At 40.5% G+C, this 18,526-nt stretch overlaps 1 protein-coding gene across 1 annotated transcript in view; it reads left to right on the top strand.

Annotated features, from left to right (window-relative positions):
- LOC126456929 (uncharacterized) overlaps nt 1-18,526 on the top strand; it is a 274,891-nt gene that overhangs the window by 233,157 nt on the left and 23,208 nt on the right. The window contains exon 22 of the mRNA XM_050092863.1: nt 6,393-6,578. Within this exon, the coding sequence (XP_049948820.1) occupies nt 6,393-6,578 (186 nt within the window). The remainder of the gene's footprint in view (nt 1-6,392; nt 6,579-18,526) is intronic.

Raw genomic sequence — 18,526 nt, 5'->3', positions numbered from 1 at the left:
GCAGTATGGCATCCTTGCCAGACAGGATGAATGGAGGACATCGAAAAAGTCTAAAGAAGGGCAGCTCATTTTGTGTTATCGCAGAATTGGGAGGGGGGGGGGGGGAGGGGGAGAATCATGGATATGATAAGTGAGCGGCAGTTGTTAAAACAAAGACAAGTTGTTTTCACAAAATTTCAAACACCATCTATCTTTTATGGATGCGGAAATATTTTATTGTTGCCACCCTATGTAGGGAGAAATGATCATAATAAAATCAGAGCTCGTATAAAAAGATTTGTGTTCATTTCTCCCATGTGCCGGTAGTGACTGGAATGTTTGAGAAATAATCTGAAGACTGTTGAAAGAACCCTCCACCAGACACTTAAATGTGAATTGCAGAATAGTCATGTAGATGCAGATATAAACTTCATATTTCTCTGTTTTTACTGTTGTCTCTTACTATCAGGTCTTCTGAGACTTAATAAATTGCAAGATCGTTATTGAGACGTAGTATATGTAGCAATTATGTTTCGCTGACTTGTGCTATGTGATTAAAAGTATCCAGACACACCCAAAAACATACATATTTCATATTAGGTGTATTATGCTGCTACCTGCTGCCAAATACTCAATGACCTCAGTAGTCATTGGACATCATAAGAGAGCAGAATGGCGCACTCCGCAGAACTCGCGGACTTAAAAACTTGGTCAGGTGAGTGGGCGTCACTTGTGTCATACATCTGTACGCAAGATTTCCACATCCTAAACATCCCTAAGTCCACTGTTTACTCTTTGATAGTGAAGTAGAAACACGAAGGGACATATACAGCACAAAAGCGTGCAGACTGACCTCGTCTGTTGACTGACAGAGACCGCTGACAGTTGAAGAGGGTCGTAATGTGTAATGGGCAGACATCTATCCAGAAAATCACACAGGAATTCCAAACTGCATCAGGATCCACTGCAAGTACTATGACATTCAAGCGGAAGGTGAGAAAACTTGGATTTCATGGTCGAGTGGCTGCTCATAAGCCACACATCACGCCGGTAAATGCCAAACGACACCTTGCTTGGTGTAAGGAGCTTAAACGTTGGATGAAGTGACGAATCACAATACACAATGTGACAATCCGATGGCAGGGTGTGGGCATGGTGAATGCCCTGTGAACATCATCTGCCAGTGTATGTAGTGCCATCAGTAAAATTTGGAGGCGGTGGTGCTGTGGTGTGGTCATGTTTTTCATGGAGGGGGCTTGCACCCCTTGTTGTTTTGTGTGGCACTATCACAGCACAGGCCTACATTGATGTTTTAAGCACCTTCTTGCATCCCATTGTTGAAGAGCAATTTGGGGATAGCGATTGCGTCTTACAACACGATTGAGCACCTGTTCATAATGCATGGCATGTGGTGGAGTGGTTACATGACAACAACATCCCTGTAGGATCTGCAACGAATTGACACATGGTGCAGGGAATGACAATTGAATCTCAATGTAGACGAGTTTAAGGTGCTGCGAATAAATAGAAAGAAAGATACTTATCATTTAGCTGCAATATAGCAGCAGTTAATTCCATAAATTATCTGGGAGTAGGCATTAGGAGTGATTTAAAATGGAATGACCATATAAAAGTAATCGTCAGTATAGCAGATGCCAGACTGAGATTCATTGGAAGAATCCTAAGGAAATGCAGTCCGAAAACAAAGGAAGTAGGTTACAGTACACTTGTTCACCCACTCCTTGAATACTGCTCACCGGTGTAGGATCCGTACCAGATAGGGTTGATAGAAGAGATAGAGAAGATCCAATGGAGAGCAGCACGCTTCGTTATAGGATCGTTTAGTAATCGCGAAAGTGTTACGGAGATGATAGATAAACTCCTGTGGAAGACTCTGCAAGAGAGATGCTCAGTAGCTCGGTATGGGCTTTTGTTGAAGTTCCGAGAACATACCTTCACCAAGGAGTCAAGCAGTATATTGCCCTCTCCTACGTATACCTCGCGAAGAGACCATGAGGATAAAAGCAGAGAGATTAGAGCCCACACAGAGGCATATCGACAATCTTTTTTTCCATGAACAATACGAGACTGGAATAGAAGAGAGAACCGATAGAGGTACTCAAGGTACCCTCCACCACACACTGTCACGTGGCTTGCGGAGTATGGATGTGGATGTAGATGTAGAAGTAATAGACTGACCTGCACAGAGTCCTGACTTGAATCCTACGCAACACCTTTGGGATATTGTGGAACGCTGACTTCACGCCAGACCTCACTGACTGACATCAATACATCTCCTCAGTGCAGCACTCCGTGAAGAATGGGCTACCATTCCCCAAGAAACCTTCCAGCACCTGATTGAACATATGTCTGCGAGAGTGGAAGCTGTCATCGAGGGTAAGGGTATGCCAACACCATATTGAATCCACCATTACCGATGGAGGGTGCCACAGACTTGCAAGTCATTTTCAGCCCGGTGTCCGGATACTTTTGATCACATAGTGCACATGACTGTTAAAAGTTAATCTGTCTCATTTTAAGTCACTGTTATTTTAAATCTCGTTCTTGCAGTACTCCAGTCTAAATTATATTTTCTCATTATCTCTTAGCAGTGACTTGATTGGTCAGGAGGTGTGTGAATAGTACTCTCTTATTAGGAACTAGGAAGGGTGCTTAGGTCTCTCATAGAACTTTATGGGAAAGTTTCGTAATTGTTTACGTACCATTCCTAGTACAAGCATGTAACCAGTCAGAGGTGTCAGAATGTTTCTAGAGCTTTGCAAATTTTGTTAAATAGCGTAGCAGTAATGTAAATTAGCCCACGGGCCACAGCAGGTGCAGGCTAAGTGTTTTCCTTGAGCAGCTTAATGTTATAATAACAAAAACTGCCGCACTTGATTTCATGAATTTAAGCTAAGTTGCCAGTACCTTGTCTGTGCAGTTATGGTTGTGTTTAAAAGTATGACATCATGTTTATGAGCGATGAACTTGTCAAGCCCAGGATATGATGAAACAGCTATACTGATGGTAATTCTCATATGGATAAGAATAGTCTGAAGGAAAAAAGAACCAATTGATACCAGGAGGTAGTTTATTGGTGGCCTTAAAAAAAACCGACATTGTTGATTTTCATACATCCCGCCCCTAGATGAGGTTCTAATCTCCCACATTCCCAAACATATTTTTATGTTGCACTCTGTAGTTACCATTTTTACATTATTTTGTGGGTGGCAATTCTGTTTTCACTCTCCAATATTGATATATTTTTATTTTTCCACATTCTTCACTTTTAGATATGCTATTTCTAATTTTACTCGTATCTTCTCCTTTGTTTAAATTTTTGTTTTGTTCTTATTCTTTGTTACAGATATTAATTGTCTTTTTCCTGATCTTTACACATTTTCCCTCATTCTCATCCTGGCTTCCAGTGTTATTGCCTTATCTATGATGACTTGCTGACTACACTCCATAGCTGCCGGTCTCCAAGGTTTAATATCTTTTCTGCTTATGACATCCAGTTTTCACTTCCTTTCTTGTTATTTTCTATTGGCTCCCTTGACTGGAGAGACTAGTTGAAGTCGTATTTCCTCTATCTCTACCTCTTTCATTTCCTTACTGTTGCACAAAATAAAATAAGTATTTTTCACCTTTCTCATGTTTGTCAGACTGTGTCATCTGAGGGTGAGAAGCATGCAAGCTCCATTGTTAGGTCGTTAAAGAGAACTCCCAGGGAACAAGCTGGCAGGTCAAGAGTCGAGAAGGAAGACCAGTTTGCACTAGACACATTTGCCAGTGTGCAACTCACTATCAGTCGTAGCTCATTTTAGTGTGAGTGACTTGTGTATAGAGATGGCAAAATTTCCTGAAATATTGATAAATTGACATTCAGTAAATCATGTGAGTGACATCGAAGCTGACACTGTATTAGATGTAAAATATTTATATTTTCAATAAATCAGATTTGAGGTATATCAAAAGAGTAATTATTATTTTAAATGAGTTGTTAGGTTCAAAACAGGAAATTTTTATTAGCTTAAATTGCATTGATACTATTGATATATCATTACCATCTCAACATGTGCAGTCAAGGTTCAGAATCATTTAGATGTATTCATCAAGTAGTGAAGAGACCTAGTGTAGCCTGCTTACAGTGTGCAGTAACAGTCTTGAGTAAGCAGCTATTAACTGACCAGGTTTCCTTAAAAAGTATCGGTTACATGGTGAAAATTGTACTGACATAAAAATATACTGCCCTAACACTATAGAAAATTATCCTTTCATCATCTGCTTAAGAATCCATTAAATATGTTTAAAATATCTTATCAACCAGATTTCCGTATTGATATTTCAGTGTCAGTTCTTACTTAAGCTGCTGTGCATCTTGAATGGGAGGTCACAGTTTGTTAAATCCAGTCGAGTGGTGCAATTGTAATGTTACGTGTTTGGTGCAGTCAGAGCAGTTGAGGTCACAGTATTCAGTGTCGGCAGTGTATTGTGATCTCTGACTCCACTCAGTTGTCTGGAATCATAATGGAGGAAAAACAAGTACTGTAACGCTCTCTGATGTAAAGCATGAATCTTGCAGGTTACGCAATAAAGACGTGGACTTGAATTAGAAGCAAGAGTTACACGATTTTGTTCTTGCATAATTTGCAGTCATTTAACTGATTATTGCAAGAGAATAAAAGTTGATTGTCATCCTTTAAGCTGTCCTAACCCAAAATTAATCCTTGGGGTTCTTCTCAATTGATATTGACACTGATTCTGAATTGTGTTATGCAAATATTTACATGCTGTGGTGATGACTGTTGGCTTGAGGAAAAAAGTCCAAGAGCTTGTAGAAATTTTGGTGGTGGTATTTTCCTTCATTCATAGTCATGAAGTAAATGAACAACAATTACTATAACCACTAGTCAGTCAATAAGAGGCAGCATTGCACAATGCTGAACTCTGTACAAGGCAATGGAAATAATAAACTTTTATTGAAAGAAGAAGTAAAATTGCAGAATTAATTAATAATCTTCAACATTTTTTAGATATATATAATATTAGCTTCCTGTCAGCTGCTTCGCTCCTTGCACAAACTGTGTTATCTGCACAAATGTTATTTGTTTTTATTTAATGGAATTTCTATGTTGTACACAAATTGCAACATCATCTAAACATTTTACACTAATTAAGGCTGTAGGAGAATGCTCTTATCCAAATGTACTTCTGACCAAAAAGTGATTCTGACAGCTGGAGTTGGAGGTCTTTGTTAATCCTGCCTTTTGATTTCTTGTGGTAATATTTCCAAAGAAATGTTCATCCCCTAACACACATATCTCTAGAAGTCAAATACCAGTTTTCATAGATGTACTTTTGAAAATGTTTTAATATAATGAAATATTTTAAAAAACTCTGAAACGTGTTATTTTTGTTTCTAAAGGGGCCAAATACAAATTTTCTTGAAGTTAGCTTTAAAATTGCCTTCATAATGGCTCACTATCTCACACCCTTAGTGGTTGAGTTTCCTAAAGTGTGGAAACACACTTTTTTTTAATTTCTGACTGAGAAACCAAAAACCAATTTTTGTGGTTCCAGCTTCAACATTGCCTTAAAAGAGACATATTTTCAAAATTCCTTTCATCTCCTACTTCACCCATCTCAGGGGTGTCATTTCAGACAATCCCTTACCAAACAAAGCCTACAGTACAAGATCAACGCTCTCTCCAAATTTAAAGTTTCTATCCTTAGCAGTTTTGGCTGTGATCATGGGTCAGTCTGTCAGGACATTGCCTTTTGTTTGTAGAGGTTAGTAAAGAATTATTGTAACATCTCAGTCTGCATCAGTAATGACATATATTGCATAACCACTTAAGTCAATTTAACTTCCAGAAACAGTGAAAGCCATGTATTTCTGACTGGAGAAGTTTTTGGAACTTTGACAGGTAGTCCCTCTTCCTTGTGCACTGCAAAAATTATCTTCATATTGTTGGCTATAATGAAATATCAGTTGAAATTGTTATCATGTAGTTTTGTATTTTTGCAAATAATTCTGCAACTGTCATGTTTTTGTGGGTTCAATTTCACTATAGAGAGAACTTTATATTTTGCGAGCGCTCCAGTAATTATGAATAAAAATAATTTGTACTACTTCAGTTTTTTACTTTGGGTAATGTCATAATAATAAAAGGCATTGGCAATAATAATCACAAATGTATGCATGCTGATATGCCTTTCAGCCATGTGAATTAAAACATCATTAAAATAATGTCATTTTTATTGAAACCATTAGCAACAGCAAATTTTCAGTCTCGATTCACTGTTGGTAAAAGTGAGGAAAAGCTTATGTTTTCTTTAAATTGTACTTTGCACGTCAGAAAAGAAGTTTTTCAGCGTGTTTAAGGGATTTTCTCTGTTTCTTTTTGCAGGGCATGTTACCTTTTACAGGTTGACAAAGATGAAGAGTTGGTTAATTATCTTGTAAACATTGTGATAGGTGACACGTCAGATGGAGTTACTTCTTTCTCAAGACTAAGAGCTCTCCAGTGCCTGCTCTCTACTGTTTCATTGTCTGCATTAGAGAAACTTTTTGGCAAGGATGAAATGTACATCAGGTATTTAAACTTGAAAGAACAAATTATTATTATTATTATTATTATTATTATTATTATTATTATAGTAACGTTACTTTGGCAGAAAATGAACATGCTACACATTTTGCCTCCTGAAAGTAATTACTGGCCAGCAATTGGGTATATAATATATTCGGTATATCATGTTCCTGCATTTCTGGGGACTCCTTTCCACATAATTTCTCTCTCAGTTCTTGTAAAGTGGTCAGCATGCCATGCCTGTTCACTCACATCTGCAGTATTAAACAATATAAAATCCAGGCTGGAATAATGACAATATTATGAAAAGGTTAGGTTGCTATTCACCATGTAGTGGAGTTGTGGAATTGCAGGTGGACACAACAAAAAAACTACTAAAGATGTAAACTTTCAGCCAGAGGGTGTCCTTCTGAAATATACAAAGCACACACACACACACACACACACACACACACACACACACACACACACACACACACACACACACACACACACACACACAACAACTGCGCATGATGGATGCAGCAGTCTTGGCGGTGGGGATAAGGCTGGGGTGGGGAGTGGAAGGCAGAGCAGGGTACAGGTAGGGGAAGGTAAAGTTCTATTTGGGGGAGCATACAGGGACGAGGTGGAGAGAGCATAGCGGAGTCGTGTGCAGTCTGGAGGCTAGCATATAGTGTGGGGGAGCGGAAGAAGGGAAAGTGAAAAAACTGTGGGTGTGTTTGTGTAATAGAAGGCTATGGAGTCGGAACAGGAATGGGGATAGCTGGGTGAAGAACAATGAGTAATGAAGGATGAGGCCAGGAGGGTTACGGGAATGTAGGATATATTACAGGGACTGTCCCCACCTCTGCAACTCGGAAAAGCTGGTGTTTGTAGGAAGGATCCAGATGGCACAGGCTGTCAAGCACTCATTGAAATGGAGGATGTCGTGTTGGGCAGCATGCTCTGCAACAAGGTGGTCCACTTGTTTCTTGGCCACAGTTTGTTGGTGGCCATTCATGTGACAGATAGCTTGTTGCATGTCATGCCCACATAAAATGAAGCACAGTGGTCGGAGCTTAGCTTGTAGATCACATGACTTGTTTCACAGGTAGCAATGCCTTTAAAGGAATAGGTGATTCTTGTGACCAAACTGGAGAAGGTGGTGGTGGTGGTGGTGGTGGTGGTGGTGGTGGGAGGATGCATTGGACAGGTCTTGCATCTAGGTCTATTACAGGGATATGAGCCATGAGGTAGGGAGTTGGGAGCAGGGGTTGTGTGTCTACATGGACAGGTACATTGTGCAGGTACGGCGGATGGCTTTTTTATTATATATATATTTTCTTTGAGGAATGGGGTAGAAGAGGGGGAACGGGGAGAGAGGGAGACTGGCTCTCGGGAGAGGTTCTGGGATGGGTCTAAAGATCTGACGAGAGACTGGAGATCCTGCTGAATAGCATTCTCTGTCAAGATTTAAATTACCTTTCACTGTGCCACGAAATGGGGAATGTCCTACACAGTATCCTCCCCACCCCTCCCGCAGTGGTATTCTGCCCACCACCGAATTTATTCAATATCCTTGCCCATCCCCACACAACCCTTGCTCCCAACCCATTGCCTTACAGCTCATATCCCTGTAATAGACATAGATGCAAGAGCTGTCCATTACATCATCCCACCACTACCTTCTCCATTCTGGTCACAAGCATCACCTATCCCATTAAAAGCATGGTTACCTGTGAAACCAGTCATATGATCTATAAGGTAAGCTGCAATCTCTGTGCTTCGTTGTATGTGGGCATGACAACCAACAAGCTGTTAGTTTGCATGAGTGGCCACTGACAAACTGTGTCCAAGAAACAACTGGACCACTGAGTTGCTAAGCATGCTGCTTCACAACCTGTGCCATCTGGATCCTTCCTATCAACACCAGCGTTTCTAAATGTGCAGGTGGGAACTCTCCCTGCAATATATTCCAAGTTTCCGTAACCCTCCTGACCCCAGCCTTTATCAGTCATTGTCTTCACCCGCCTGTCTGCTTCCCTGTTCGGTCTCCACAGTCTCCTGTTGCTTAAGCACACCCACAGTATTTTTACTCTTCCCCCATGAGTCGTAACTTCCGGACTGCTCCTGGCTATGCTACGCGCTCTCCACCTCATCCCTGTATGCTCCCAAAAACAGCACTTTACAGTCCCCCACCCATACGCTGCTCTCCCTCCCCCACCACCCAGACTGCTTCCTCCATCATTCGCAGTTGCTTATAGTCTGGCCATGGCAGCCAGAGACAGTGGTCCCAGAAAAGTTAGCAAGAGTCCAGTAGTTAGATCCAAACACATTGGTTTGCAGAGAGAACCTTGTGAGGAAACATTTGGTAATGCAGCTGATTACCTTCCGCTGCATAGCTTACTAATCATCAGTTTGCCCTCCACAACAGTCTGTCAGACTGTTGTAATCACATAGAGGGTTCTCACTCAAACGAGCAACCGTTGTAGGCCGCCAGAAGTTGTCTAAGGCAACTTGTGATGCCAATCATTAGAGCAACTGTGTATTACTTAAAGATTCCATTCGCCATTGGAATAGCCCCTTTTATTGGACTGTGAATAGATTTTCACTTTCTGAAGCCCAAATGACTGAGCTGCAGCCTGTGCAGCTCTTTGTCTGCGTGCAGGTGGTAACAGAAGCCTAACGTAGATCTCCCCCCCCCCCCCCCCCCCATTTCTCTTTCTCCCTCATCCCTTGTCCATCGCAAATGCCTACATCATTTAAATATAAAATTCGTCAAATCTGTTCTAATTAACACATACCTAATCCTCATTTTTCATGGAAAATGTGTTGTCTTCTTGTTGCTAATGATCTATTGCATAGAAAATTTCAGTTTTCATTGTAGATATAAACTCTTAATTATCAATATTTTATAAAAGATTGTTAACAAATTTGTAACAATGGAAATTCCAGGATGGAATGTAACAATGTAATGTTGTTACTCACCACATAGCGGAGATGCTGAGTCACAGAAAGGCACAACAGAAAGACTGTAAGAAAGTTAGCTTTTGTCAAAAATAGGACCCCCCCCCCCCCCCCCCCCCCCCCCACACACACACACACACGATAAATTTGTTATGTTTTTTTATTGATAATTAAGAATTTATATTTGCAATGAACCCTGTCATTTGTGTACAATGTGTAATTAGAAACAAGATGATGTGTATTTTTCATAAAAAATTATGATTAGACTTGGTTAATTTGCATATATTTGATGAATTTTATAGTAATACGATGTAGGTATTTGAATTGAGGAAGAGAGAGAGAGAGAGAGAGAGAGAGAGAGAGAGAGAGAAGGCGAAAAAATTAAAAAGAACCATATCAAGATGTGAACCAGCGATCCAATGATCATTCTCAACACTATTGTGTGGGCCCCTTGGAGCATCGTGAAAAGTGCCTTAGGTGAAAGTCCATCAGAAAACTTCAAAGTCAGTTTTCTCGAGAATTTTTTTTAGAATTGTGCACTTGCTTGGGGTGATTGATATTTGAATTATAAACTTAATGTACCAAAAATGTAAAAAATTTCAGAAGTCAGATTGCAGGGTCAGGGTGGTCTTCTTGTTAGTCAACTGCTGGTCCCTGCACCTATCACTAATCCTCCATAGGTCTTTTTGCATACCACAAGAGTCTTCTGGAGTTACTATCTTCTTCTATAGTAGTGCTCATGTAACACTCGCTTTTGGTCAGGGCCAGTTTAAGGCCCAAGCAACACAAACAGCCAGTTGGGGCACCAAGCCGAAAGGAGCAGCAGAGGCACCCAAGTATAAAATTTGTATTCAGAGTGAAGAGTAATTAGAAATGAAATAAGATATGGATGAAAGTATACACTAAGACAAGCAAACATGTTCCACAGTAATGGGTCTGCAAATGAATCGTTTTGGAGATAACTGTGAATGTGCATCTGTGAGCTGCCACTGACTTCAGTATGAAGTATTGCTGCAGTTAATATAAATTTATTTGAAATGCAAACTTAATTAGTAAGTCTGCATATGATTGGGCTCAAATTTCACCCATGGCCTACCCTGAAAGGAAATACTGCAGTACTTCAGCACATTAGCCATTACAGTTTACTGTACCTGTGCATGTTAAAGGTGGTGTTCCACATTTCGTCCTGACATTTGGATGCAGTACTGCACTCCGCATAATTCACTGCTCGAGTTCTTAAACGTTATCAATGGGAGTGCTGTACACTTCACTTTTGAGGTTCCCCAGACAAAAATCAAAATTATTAAGGTCAGGTGACATTGGAGACAAAGGTACTGGCCCTATTTGACCTGTCAGTCTTGGACCATATTGGTGCAGTAGTTGTCCTCTATAAGCATAGAAGTATTGGTGATCATTCATCCATGTACTGCATTCCCAACGTTGCCTAATGTATGGTAAGCTGTAGATGACTATTTAACCCAGTTAGATGGGAGCTTAATCGAAAAGTGTATATTTCAAATACATCAATAAGATAATTTTTCATACTGTAGTCAGTGGCAGCTGGTATCCACCACCATCATCATCATCATCATCATCAGCCAATTTAATCATTAAATGATGTGGCCTCTTCGAGTCGTCGATTCAGGTAGGCTTTCAGAAGTCTTCTCCAAGTGGGACGGTCTTGGGCAGTTCTCTGTCAGGTGTTACCAGCGATCTTCTTGATGTGTTTGTCCCATCTGTTTGGTGATCTTCCTCTAGGCCTCCGGTGCTCTCTCGGACTCCACTCCAGTACTAGCTTCGTCCATCTGTTGTCTTTTCTTCTTGTGATGTGGCCAGCCCACTGCCATTTCAAGGAACCTACTCTCTCTAAGATGTCATTAACCTTCGCAACAGACCGGATGTCATCTGCCCTTTTCCTGTCCTTTCTTGTATAGCCCAGCATTGATCTCTCCATGGCTCTCTGTGCTGTCCTAAGTTTCCCTTTTGTAAATGAGTTCAGTGTCCATGTCTCGCAGCCATACGTCATCACAGCTGCTTTCTTCAGATTTACTGGCGTTTTTGATCTGAATACTTTTGAATTCTTCCCAAATGCTTGGCAACCAAGCTTGATGCGTAGATAGATTTCTGGCCTTACGTCTCCCTTCATATTTATAATCTGGCCAAGGTAGACATATTCACTGACCTCTTCTAGTAGACTGTCCTGGTATGCACACATTTACAAATATCAGAAACTGTTCACTGTTGGGCCCATACGTCCTGGAATGTTTTGTCTTCTGTTATGGTGCACTGTCACATGTCAGTTCTCACTATTGTGAACCACTTGTACGTACACGGAGGTGACAAGTCATGGGATAGTGATATGCACATATACAGATGGCGATAGTATCACATACACAAGGTATAAAAGGGCAGTGCATTGGTTGAGCTGTCATTTGTCTTAGGTGATTCATGTAAAAGCTGTCCGACTTGATTATGGCCACATAGCGGACATAAACAGATTTTGAACATGGAATGGTAGTTTGAGCTAGATGCATGGGACATTCCATTTTGGAAATCATTACGGAATTCAATATTCAGAGAAGCAAAGTATCAAGAGAGTGCCAAGAATAGCAAATATCAGGCACTACCTCTCACCACAGGCAACACAATAGCCGACAACCTTCAGTCAACATCTGAGAGCAGCAGTGTTTTGCATAGAGTTGTCAGTGCTTACAGACAAGCAGACTGAATGAAATAACTCCGAAATCAATGTGGGACATATGGCGAAAATTGGCATTAATGGGCTATGGCAGCAGACGGCCAAGGCGAGTACCTTTGCTAAAAGCATGACATCGCCTGCAGTGCCTCTCCTGAGCTTGTGGCCATATCATTTGGACACTAGATGACTGGAAAACTGTGGCCTGGTCAGATGAGTCCCAATTTCAGTTGGTAAGAACTGATGGTAAGATTAGTGTGTGGCACAGACCCCACAAAGTCATGGGCCCAAGTTTTCAAGAAGGCACTGTGCAAGCTGGTGGTGGCTTCATAATGGTGTCGGCTGTGTTTATATGGAATGGACTGGCTCCTGTAGTCCAGCTGAACCAATCACTGAATGGAAATGGTTGTGTTCGGCTACTTGGATACCATTTGCAGCTATTCATGGAGTTCATGTTCCCAAACAATGATATAATTTTTATGAATGACAATGTGCTGTTTCACAGTGTTGGTTTGAAGAGCATTGTGGATAATTCGAGCAAGTTATTTGGTGACCCAGATTGCATGACATGCATTGATATGAGGAACTACTTTATGATCCTATCTTCTACAGTAAAATGATTGTGGGATGCTGAATTCAGTTGTTGTTGTTGTTGTTGTTGTTGTTTTTGGGGGGAGGAGACCAGACAGCAAGGTCATTGGTCTCATTGGACTAGGGAAGGACGGGAAGGAAGTCGGCCGTGCCCTTTCAAAGGAACCATCCCAGCATTTGCCTGGAGCGATTTAGGGAAATCACGGAAAACCTAAATCAGGATGGCCGGACGCAGGATTGAACCGTCGTCCTCCTGAATTCAGTAATTAATCACTCTGTTGTCCTCTGTTTCAGTGTCATTACAATCACTGAATGACAGAATAGATGATTTTGATCCACTTACTTACTTTATGTAAGACCTGAAGCTTTTACAGACAATGGAAATTGTCCAGAATGTAATAACAACAATAAAATGGAAAGGACAGATTGGTACTAACCACTTAGGGCAAGTGTTGAGTCACAACCAGGCACAATGAAAAGACGGCTTAAATATTTAAGATTTTGGACACTATCCTGGAACTCAGTATCAGTAGCAGTGTAGGCGTTGTAACCGCGACCATTCCGGTTGTGGGGTGGTCATAAACCAAAGCGTGGTGGGACCATATGGGAGTGGCCTGCGAACAAATAAGACGGACAAACGGAAAAGGATGGACACGCACGATGACAGACGAGTGAGCAAGACACCAAGAACAACAACACGCAAGGAGCAACAGGTTCACAAGCGAAAACCTCACAAAATCAACAACGTTCACTAGTACACGGAAATAAGCAAAGTAAACACAATGTCTGTAAGCGAGATATCGGGGGACTCGCACGAATATCAGGCTGCCTCACTGAGTGAGAGGCAGGCACTTAAATACATGGTAGGGTACGTCGCTATTGGCCACTGGGACTACGTGCTCCACAGTGGCGCCCTCACATTATATATGGGTCAGGAGCTTGCGCAGCCACAGCTTACGGTGTGACGGCTGCGGATTCGAAACCCGCGGCTCTCTGTACCAGAGTAAGGACATGAAAAATCAATTTTGAATATTTTGCATAATTATTACCTGAATTTAAAAATTTTAAAATGCTGTCATAACCTACTCACTAAAAGGTATAAACTGAGGTTAAAAGTTTAACACAATAAGGAAAGTGTTACAGTTACAAACTATGTGTTTGTGTTTGAGGCAGCATAACTAGTGGCACACGAATATATTGACTTTAATAATCCCGTATTTGAGAGTGAGAGCACTTAGCAACATCTAACAAACTTTAAGCATAATTTCAAGCTTTTCCTGAACATTTTCTCACTTAACATGCTTAAAGGCAAATATTTAACACATTAACCCATTTTTGAAGTAATCAGACTTCCAGAGCTATTTTATACATGGGAGTTCAGTTCTTCAAGCAATTAGGGGTAGACAACTTTCTAGCACAGCCATTGTATCACGTCGGTTCTTTACCATCCCTCATGACCCTATATGGTACGTACTGGTCTAAGGTGTATTGTAAAATGGTTCTTGAATTTCATACACTTTTGCTCCAGATTTTTGTTATCAAATCAATGGTAAAATTTCACAGGGTAAGTAATTCAAGATACCGATACCTTTTAGTTTATTACCAGCATTTTCTGCCTATCATTTGTATCTGAAGAGAGAACAAGTATTAGGTAGCGTGAACCATTTAAATTGCCAGAAATATAGTAATTGATGTTATAACATCCTGCTGATCATTTATGTCCTCCTCTGCATTAAGCATGTGTTTTTTAGTTATGATGAGGTCTAAGGCATTACCTTCACAAGTTGGTTCTGTAAGTACCTGGTCAAAGTAACTTTCAGATAAGCCATTCATAATGATAGGGTTTTTTTTCCTGGTGCATAAGGCTAAGTTCACTGTAACAGTAGATAAACACTAGTTCATCAACTTCGGATACAATAACATGGATTATCGTATTTCCAAACCTTGGGGTACAGCAAATTAATGAATATAACAGTTCACCACACCACTTCCTGCACACTACAGTTGCCATTCAGAAAACCCCTGATTCCTTACCAGTTTGCCCCTTATCCTGATGATTTCCCCTGTTGAGGGTATGAAATTCTTAAATATCATGTAGTTGTACAATCAGTGAACCATGGGACTGAGGATTATGTAAGTAGCATTCACTGTCTCTTTGCTTTGTATTCATTGCTGTTAACTTAGACATAAGCAACAGAGGAAAGAGCATATAATTAGTAAATCATGAAAGTACAAAGCTTAAGAATGCATCGTAATTGTTGTGCGATGAGAAGTGAGTGATCTGATGCTGGGGTTAAGAAGCAGAATTAAGGTTCAAGAGGATTGCAACTCAAAGCTGGCACCAGTCACCCATACCTATTTTTTCGGTTCCCCTAAACTTGTTTTTCCATTGTCTCTCCGCCCCCCCCCCCCCCCAAACACACACCAGCACAAAAAAAAAAAAAAATTCAGTGTAAGAAAATGACAGTGCTTTGTGAACGAAGTCATGACCTCTTTTTTTTGTTAGAATAGGCTAATGCCAAATATTGAATAATGATTTTGCAGTGTAGATGTAAACATAAAAATTTCAAATAGGTTTGTGAGGTATTAAATTTAATGAAACTGGTAATGAAGGATGTAAACACTGACTAAGCAAAACGGTGTTTGTAATCAAATTGTGGTTTTTCTATAGATTCATAAGTTTTTCTTGAGCAATAAATTGAGAGGTTATGACTGGAGCCAGTACTTCCATTTTGCAAACAGAACATTAGGTAAAATTCTATCTCGTTTTATGTATTTGCTTCAATACGTATAGGAAGTAAGCAACTTTTTAGGTCAACAGATTAAAAGGTAATCGGTGGACTTAATTTAAAGTTATTTGTTCACAGTTGTGTAGTACATTGCACCATCCAAAATGCAACCACACTGTGAATGCTGTTCTCAAACAGGTGATGAGTTGCTTGATGTTCGTGAGCAGTTGGAAATTGCCCTGACTACCACCAAACAATTGGCAGCTGCTGCTATGAGTGTGTTGGAAGAGCTCGTGACAGTCATGTACCTCTGATACTGGTACCAGAGGTACCTCAAGTACTAGCCTCTCCAGTGGGTCCTGTCTCCTCTGCAGAAAATACAGGCTCTGTCTTTACTTGTCCACTTGACTGTGGGTGGCATGTCAACTGTAGATCTAGGTGTCCTGTACAGGGTGGACAGGAATCGGGAGGACTCGAGAGTGTTGTATCGACCCCCTAACCAACAAGTTTGATGTGCTGTTTTTAACTGAAACTGAGCCGATGGGGCTCGCTTCACCTGTTTTGAGGTGGGAAACCTGTTTTGTTCCGTGTCGAGAGGAGGCAGCTCAAACGTGTGGGCACTGATAATACCACTTACGGAAATGGCAGCAAGGGGCAGGGAAGGACACCAGGTGCACTCAGTGCTTGTGCCTGGGGGGGGCCTTATTCAACTTGTTGAAGAGGCTATTCCAGCAACCATTGAGGGAACAAGGTGCAACCAGCTGCAGATGGTGGTGCACATTGGAACAAATGATACCTGTTGCTTGGGCTCTGAAGTCATTCTTGTCATTCCAGTGACTGGCAGAGAAGGTTGAGAAGACCAGTCTTGTGCGTGGAGTTTCAACAAAGCTCACAATTTGCAACATTGTCCCCAGAACTGATCATGGCCCTTTGGTTCTCACCGAAGTGGAAGGGCTGAACCAGAGACTAAGTAGGTTCTGTGACAAGCTAGGCTGCAACTTCGTGGACTTGAGCCATAGGGTTGTGAGCTATGGTGTTACCCTAAATGGGTCAGGTGTGCACTGCACATCACAGCTTGCTACTCAAGTAGCTGATGGTGTTTGGGGTGCACACAAGTTTTTTTTTTTTTTTTTTTTTTAAAGATTAGGTGGCTCTCCATCCAATCCAGATAACGATAGCTGTAGGAAACCAAGAAGTATCGGTGTCAGATTGAAAGAAATGCTTCCCACAGGTGAGATCTCCTAATGGTAAACTGCTGAAGCATTTGCAACATAGTGCCAGAGTTTGAAGTGCTCGTGAAAGGCAGTGGAGCTCTTATAATACTGGGCACAGAAAGCTGGTTGAAACCTGAAATTGATAGCTGTGAGGTTTTTGAGGAAAATTTAAGTGTATATTGAAAGGATAGGCAAATGGGAAATGGAAGCGGTGTATTTGTTGCAGTAGACAAGAAACTCAAATCTGTCAAGATAGAAATTGAAGCCGCATATGAGATAGTTAGGGCAAAAAATAGTATGAGAGGTGGGCATAAAAGAAAATTGGATCCTATCACCCACCAGACTCATTTCCTGTTGTAACCAAAACCTTTGCAGAGAACCTCAGTGTACTTGTACGTAAGTTTCCAAATCATAGTGTAATCATTGGTGGCGATATTAACAACACAATGATTAATTGGGAAGATTACAGTTTTGTTAGTAGCTGGCATAATAAGACATCATGTGAGACATTACTAAATGTTTTCTCTTAAAACTACCTAGAACAGATACTTAGGAATCCCACTCATGATGAAAATATAGTGGGTCTAATGTGGCAAATAGACCTGACCGCTTATGTACCCAGTAGAAAAGTTCATAATGGGAGGGAACCTCTATGATATTCAATCACTGTAAAGAAATTTCTAAAGACACAGAGACCACTGCATAACAGGTGTAAAACAAAGCATTGAACTTGTAATGTAATTAACTGTCGGAGTTATCTCATATGAAAAGTACGATGGCCACAGTAAAGAGTTAAGGTAGTTTCATTATGTTGCCAGACAATGAGTTTAATTTATTTAATTATGAATATTTTCTTTTATGATAACTAATGGATTCGTTTGGGATGTTAAATGCTGTATATTTATATGTATGTATTTATATGTATCTTTAGAGTTTATTAAGGTCAGTAGACCAAAGAATCTAGAATGCAGGAATGTCTGCAACTTCCGGGCACATGTTGGCTTGCCTGCCACTTCTTTGTCGGTATTGGAGGGAGATGGATGTGTTTACGTGACCAGTGCAGTATAATCAATGATGCATTTAGACTATCAATGTTCATAGTGAAAATGGTGTAGTTACTAAACAAAAAGTACGAATAAATATAATTTTTAGCTGAAAGTATTTCAGATCCGGTAGTGTTTATTTCAAACAAGAAGAATACCCAGGCCATGCTTGTTGGAACGATTAATTTTGCCGACAAAACTTCGAGAACCCCTAGACAAACGAGATCTGCAGTGTGTAATCGTTCAGCAGCTACTAATAAATAAGTCTTGCTGAAATTGTGCTGGTACTCCTTGTATCATTATCATTCAAAATCACGTGGTGAGAGTGTAGTCCTACCACAATATACCGCGTAACATTCCCCAATTTTTCAGTTATCTAAGAAACGAGATAGGTAACAACCAGTACAATAAACTATAGATAGAGAGAGACGGAATGAAACACGTTTGGCTATCAGGAGAGCAGTGTGTGATGCATTCAATGACTGCTGTAACAGAATATTGTCAAATCATATTTCACAAAACAAAGATATTTTGGTTGTACGTAAAGGCTGTTATTGGCACCAAAGTTAGTGCTCAGTTCCTAATGATTGAGAATCGAACTGAAATTAAGGGTGCCAAAGAAAAAGTTGAAATGCTGGACTCTGTTTTCAACTGTTCCGTTACAAAAGAAAACCCAGGAGAATTGTTGCAGTTTACTCCTTGTACCACTGAAAAGATGAATGAAATGAAT

This window comes from Schistocerca serialis, chromosome 2, assembly GCF_023864345.2.
Source record: "Schistocerca serialis cubense isolate TAMUIC-IGC-003099 chromosome 2, iqSchSeri2.2, whole genome shotgun sequence".
In the NCBI taxonomy this organism is placed as follows: domain Eukaryota; kingdom Metazoa; phylum Arthropoda; class Insecta; order Orthoptera; family Acrididae; genus Schistocerca; species Schistocerca serialis.
The sequence above is the reverse complement of the archived record's forward strand: the minus strand, read 5'-3'. Positions and strand labels throughout refer to the sequence as shown.